Here is a 6,000-nt window from a genome sequence, read left to right as displayed (position 1 = left end):
GGTAATGTCACTGACCGACCTTCGATATCTCCTGTGCATCTGTTGCTTTTTTTTCCGGGAGCTGGGTTTCTGTTCCGTTGCGGCCAAACCGTTCGAAACTGGCGGTTGCGGATCATGAAGATGAGAAGCCGCTCTCCACTCTGTCTGTCACGGACTGTCTCCACCCCTTCCCTCTCTCTCTCCCTCCCCGCACTGCCCGTCACTCTGTCTCCTCCCCTCTCACTCTCTGCGCGTTTCTCGGACAGGTCGGGGCGCTGTGTATAAAAGGCGACAGCAGCAGACAGTTCGTTACAGAACAACGACGGGAGTGAAGCGGCATTATGTCTGGCAGAGGGAAAGGAGGCAAAGGACTGGGCAAAGGCGGAGCCAAGCGGCACCGTAAAGTGCTCCGTGATAACATCCAGGGCATCACCAAACCGGCCATCCGCCGTCTGGCTCGGCGTGGCGGCGTCAAGCGGATCTCGGGTCTGATCTACGAGGAGACCCGCGGGGTGCTGAAGGTTTTCCTGGAGAATGTGATCCGGGATGCGGTCACCTACACCGAGCACGCCAAGCGCAAGACGGTCACTGCCATGGATGTGGTGTACGCTCTGAAACGCCAGGGCCGCACTCTCTATGGCTTCGGCGGTTGAACAAACCTTCGTTCTTCCAAACCCAAAACAAAGGCTCTTTTAAGAGCCGCCCACCAACTCACGGAGAGAGCAGGCCGCAGGCCATTGACCTGAAATGTTAACTCTTCAATTTGCGATTACGTTTAAAACAAAAGTGTGGTCGAGTTGTCATGAAATTATTGACAATTGCCCCATGGATTTGAAATCGCTGTGAACAGAGTGCGGGCTCTATCGGGTCACTAAGCAGATTAAATTCCTATTCTCTTAGCACAGGAACCCAATCAGAGAGTTAAAAGAACCCCGGATGGCCTGAAAGTTGAAAAGCCCGCCCGACAGTTTGAACCGTAGTTTGCAGAAATAAGCATTGATTCATTAATTCGATCAAGATTTATTTTACACCAGCGGCCTAAATGTCAATTAACTCATCAGTTTGAATGTTTCTGGACAGGTGGCTTCCAAAAGCCGATCCACAGTTTATAATCGCGATCACTCTGTGTATATACGTCATCAGATTCTGCACTGGTCTCTGAAACTCGGTCGAACTTAAAATAAAGTTGTTCTGTGAAAGACCCAGAAATCCAGTGTCCGCAGACTGATGTGTCCCCTTGAATTCATCATGTCCTCGACTAGAGATGGGACGGGGAGACCATTAAAACAAATTCTCCACGACAGTAACAAGCGTAGATACCCGGAAAACTTGGCGATGATAGCCAGCTGTATACGGCAGGGGTACGGGGACAGAGACACCCTGACGGCGAGGGTGTTCGCGCTGCCGTTAACCCAACGGCACCGAACTCTTGATTCAGTGTTGATGGGGTCCGGCCTGTTGGAACCTGTGTAAGAAACCGGGATGACTTACTGAAAAATATTACACAAAACATACACAGCGGAATTCAGAGGAAATCGGCGTGTCGATAACACAGGTGAGTGAATAGGAAATAACAGCCCTTTCCACTGCTGAGTTAATGGCTCTGAAAAGAGCCTTTTGTTGTGCTTGGTGCCGAGGCCGGATTCAGGCGCGCTCCCCACGGATGCGGCGGGCCAGCTGGATGTCCTTGGGCATGATGGTGACTCGCTTGGCGTGGATGGCGCACAGGTTGGTGTCCTCGAAGAGCCCCACCAGGTAAGCTTCACTGGCCTCCTGCAGGGCCATGACGGCCGAGCTCTGGAAGCGCAGGTCGGTCTTGAAGTCCTGAGCGATCTCCCGCACCAGGCGCTGGAAGGGCAGTTTGCGGATGAGCAGCTCGGTGGATTTCTGGTAGCGCCGGATCTCCCTCAGAGCCACGGTGCCGGGCCGGTAGCGATGGGGCTTCTTCACTCCGCCCGTGGCTGGAGCGCTTTTCCGCGCCGCTTTGGTGGCCAGTTGTTTGCGGGGAGCTTTCCCTCCGGTCGATTTGCGCGCCGTTTGCTTGGTCCGGGCCATTCTCCCTCAGCAGTCCGAAAAATCTGAACGACGGAAATTTAAATGCCAGAGAGGAATTAGTGACTGGCTTTTAAAGGGTTGATGAAGGGCCGCCCAATTCCCTCTAATTGGTTCTAAGGGAGCTGTCCATTACGGGGTTTCAGTGCTGCAATTGGCTGCACGTTTTCCTTCATTAGTTTGAACCTGACTGGGGGTGGGGAGGTGGTTTCAGTTTTGGGTATTCTCTCCGTTGAAAATTTACCGGAAGTCTTTATTCCTTCTACCAGAGTGTATCGCCCCCATTATTTTCCAGCTGCCATTCTCTGACCATTCTCCCAATCTGTCTCAGTCCTTCTGCGACACCCTGCCTTAACAACTTTCCCTGTAACACCACCTAGCTTCATATCATCCGCAAACCTGATCACAAAGCCACCAATGTCATCGTCCAAATTATTAACATGTAATGTGAAAAGAAGCGGTCCGAACACTGACACGTGTGGAACACCACTCGTCTCAGGCAGTCAACGAGAAAAGGCCCCCTGTACTCTTCCTCCTTTCCTCCTGCCAGTCAGCCAATCTTCTATCCAAGCTAATATCTTTCTTGAATTATCACGGACTGATAAATTGTTAAGCAGCCTCTTGAGTGGCACCTTGTCAAAGGCCTTTTGAAAATCCAAGTAAACAGTGTCCACTGCTTCTGCTTTGTCTATTCTGTCTGTTATTTCCTCAAAGAATTCCAACAGACTTCCCTTGCAAGAAATCACGCTAACTTGACTCCAAAACCTCATCCTTCGTAATGGAAACCAGCATCTTCACTACCACTGACGTGTGGTCAATTGGCCTATAATTTCCTTTCCTCTGCCTTTTACCATTCCAAAGAGTGGAGTGATATTTGCAACTTTCCTGTCCTTCTGGACCATTCCTGAATCTGGTGATTCATGAAAGATCATTTCTAATGCCTCTACAATCTCTTCAGCTTCCTCTTTCGGAATATTGGGGTGTGGTCCATCTGGTCTAGGTTACCTACCTATGTTCAGACGGTTCAGCTTCCCAAGCAGCTTCTCCTTAGTATTAGTATTTGCACTCTTCTGTCCCATGGGACTTGAAATTCTGGCATGTTGCTAGTATCATCCACAGTGAAGTCTGACGCATTATTAAGTTCATTTGCCATCTTTTGTCCCCCATTACTATCTCTCCAGCATAATTTTCCAGTGGTCTGATATCCACTCTCATCTCACCTTTACTCTATGTACCTGGGAAATGTTTTGGTATCCTATTTATAATATTTACCTTCACACTTAATCTTTTCTCTCCAATGGGTTTTTAGTTTCCTCCTGTTTGCTTTTGAAAGCTTCCCAATCCTTTAACTTCCCACAACTTTTTCTATATTATCTGCTCTCTCTATTGCTTTTATGCTGTCTTTGACTTCCCTGGTCAGCCATAGTCACCTCATCATCTCTTTAGAATATCACTTCATCTTTGGTATGTTTCTACCTTACACCTTCTGACATGCCCCCAGAAACTCCAGACCTTGCTGTTCTGTCGTCATTCTTCCTTCAATCAACTTAGCTGGCTCCTCTCTCAGGCCTCTGTAATTTCCCTAGCACTACAGTAATGATACATCTGACTTTAACTTATCCGTCTGAAACTGCACGATGAATTCTACCATATAATGATTAATAGCACTGAAGGGTTCCCTTACCTTAAGCTCCATAATCATATCTGGTTCATCACGGATCATCCAATCCAGAATTGCCTTTGCCTGAGTGGGCTCAACCATGAGCTAATCTAAATAGCAATCTTATGGGCTTTCTGCAAATTCCCTCTTTGAGATCCAGCATCAAATTGATTTTCCAAATCTACCTGCATACTGAAATCCCCCAGACAAATTCCATATCCCATTGTAATTAGTATCCCACATCCTGGCCACCATTTGGAGTCCTATATATCACTCCCATTAGGGTCTTTTTACTCTTGCAGTTTCTTAACTCAACGCACAACGATTCTACATCTTCTGATCCCATGTCACCTCTAAGGAATTGATTTCATTTTTTGCATCAGAAACAGCCCACTCCCTCTCCCAGTTTCAATACAGTGTATCATTGGATGCTAAGCTGCCAATTATGATCTTCTTTCTGCCATGACTCAATGACACCAACCTCTAACTTTGCTACAAGATCATCTAACATTCCATATACTGTGAGCATTCAGATCTACCACCTCCAGTCCTGTATTCATAACACTTTTCAATTTTGCCCCATCATCCTGTCCTTTCTCACAGTCTCACTGCACACTGGGGAATGAACACACTGCATTGTTTACGGTAGCAGAGGTGTTGAATAGAACAGTAAAAAAAGTCAAACTGCACCTCTGTGAAACATGAATCAGACAACACAAGAGTGTCGTGTGGAGTTCTGGTTGTGATGCTCTGGAATGGGTGCAGAAGAGGTTCACCAGGATTCTACCTGGGTTAATGTACAGGAGCCCAATGTAAATGTTGGCCAGACTTATGTTTTTCATAGAATATCAGAGGCCGAGGAAGGAAGCAACAGATGCTTTTAAAATTATGAGAGGAATAGATCATTGGTATCTTTTCTGCAAGGTAGAAATGTCAAATGTAACAGAGGATATACTTTACGGTTAGCTAGTAATGGAAACAGACAGTTTGCTGGAGTTTAAATGTCTTTTAAATGGACATGTGAATACGAAGAGACTGGGGGGATAGGGGTGATATGCTGAAGGGGGACAAGTAGTATAAATTGACATCCTGATTAGCACAATATCATGGGTCTAATGGCCTGTATTGTTCATTGTTCCTAGAGCTCAAGAAGGAATTAAGATGGTCAAAAGGGAAAAAGAAAAGTCATGAGGAAGGTTCAAGTAAATTTTATATGTAACCCTCAGGCTCCGCCTGCATGTGTTTGTCGAGGGGAAGACAGCTTCTAGCCCCACCAAACTAAGAAATCTCATTTCTGTGGATGCTGTGTGATGTGTTGCCCATTTACAAAGAACCAGGAAGTCCACGAAGTTGAATGCATCAACGGTCAACTTTCCCCCTTTTTCCAATAGTTTCTCCCCAGCTTGTCTCACAGAGACACTAGACATTACTGTCACTGGGAACAGATGGACTGGGACATCCCCCGCTTGAAAGTGACCTCCCTCTTCACAGTGTTCCTGACAATCACTGCCATCCTGCTTGCCTGTACAACCGAGGGCTTCTGCAATTTGGGCCTCACCAGTACCCCAGCAGGAAATCACAACTCCCCCTCGTGGTCTTCTGGCGCATCCAGTAAGAGGGCCTTGCCCTCAGGAACTCCGGGAAATTTGGGGTCCCCGTCACTTACTGCTTTCCCAGGCCAGACCATCAGTAGCTTTGACGGGGTGAACCACAGTCCCTTGTTTAAATTTGCTATCCGGCCCAATGCAGCCATGCACTTCCTCAAAAGCAGCTTGAAACACTGGGTGCATGGACAATGTCCCCAGAAAGCTCTCTCCAGCCTTCTGCTTACAGGCCTTCATGAGCCTTCTCACAAGAGGGTGTTGGTTCCCACCTTTCATTACCGGAATCATTCCACTGGGCCCTCTCCAATGCAGCACATCTTTCAGAAATAAGGGGACCACAAGTCTTCATAATACTCCAAGTTTGGTGTGACCACTGACTCATAAAGCCTTTGCATCACATTCTGACTGTATATTAGACAATAGACAATAGGTGCAGAAGTAGGCCATTCGGCCCTTCGAGCCTGCACCACCATTCTGAGATCATGGCTGATCATCTACTATCAATACCCGGTTCCTGCCTTGTCCCCATATCCCCTGATTCCCCTATCCATAAGATACCTATCTAGCTCCTTCTTGAAAGCATCCAGAGAATTGGCCTCCACTGCCTTCTGAGGCAGTGCATTCCACAACCCTACAATTCTCTCGGAGAAGAAGTTTTTCCTTAAGTCTGTCCTAACTGACCTACCCTTTATTCTTAAACCATAC

The 6,000-nt window shown here is 47.3% G+C and overlaps 1 protein-coding gene across 1 annotated transcript; it reads left to right on the top strand.

Annotated features, from left to right (window-relative positions):
- The first annotated feature begins 305 nt into the window (after positions 1-305).
- On the top strand, positions 306-1,627 carry LOC132403256 (histone H4). Its single transcript, XM_059986684.1, has one exon. The coding sequence runs from the start codon at positions 321-323 to the stop codon at positions 630-632; it is 312 nt and encodes a 103-aa protein (XP_059842667.1). The 5' UTR covers positions 306-320; the 3' UTR covers positions 633-1,627.
- Positions 1,628-6,000: the final 4,373 nt, after the last annotated feature.

Source organism: Hypanus sabinus, chromosome 12 (genome assembly GCF_030144855.1).
Source record: "Hypanus sabinus isolate sHypSab1 chromosome 12, sHypSab1.hap1, whole genome shotgun sequence".
Classification (NCBI taxonomy): domain Eukaryota; kingdom Metazoa; phylum Chordata; class Chondrichthyes; order Myliobatiformes; family Dasyatidae; genus Hypanus; species Hypanus sabinus.
The sequence above is the reverse complement of the archived record's forward strand: the minus strand, read 5'-3'. Positions and strand labels throughout refer to the sequence as shown.

What these genes read in the sequence shown, in the direction of transcription:
- LOC132403256 (XM_059986684.1), top strand. Translation starts at nt 321, where the DNA reads ATGTCTGGCAGAGGGAAAGGAGGCAAAGGACTGGGCAAAGGCGGAGCC.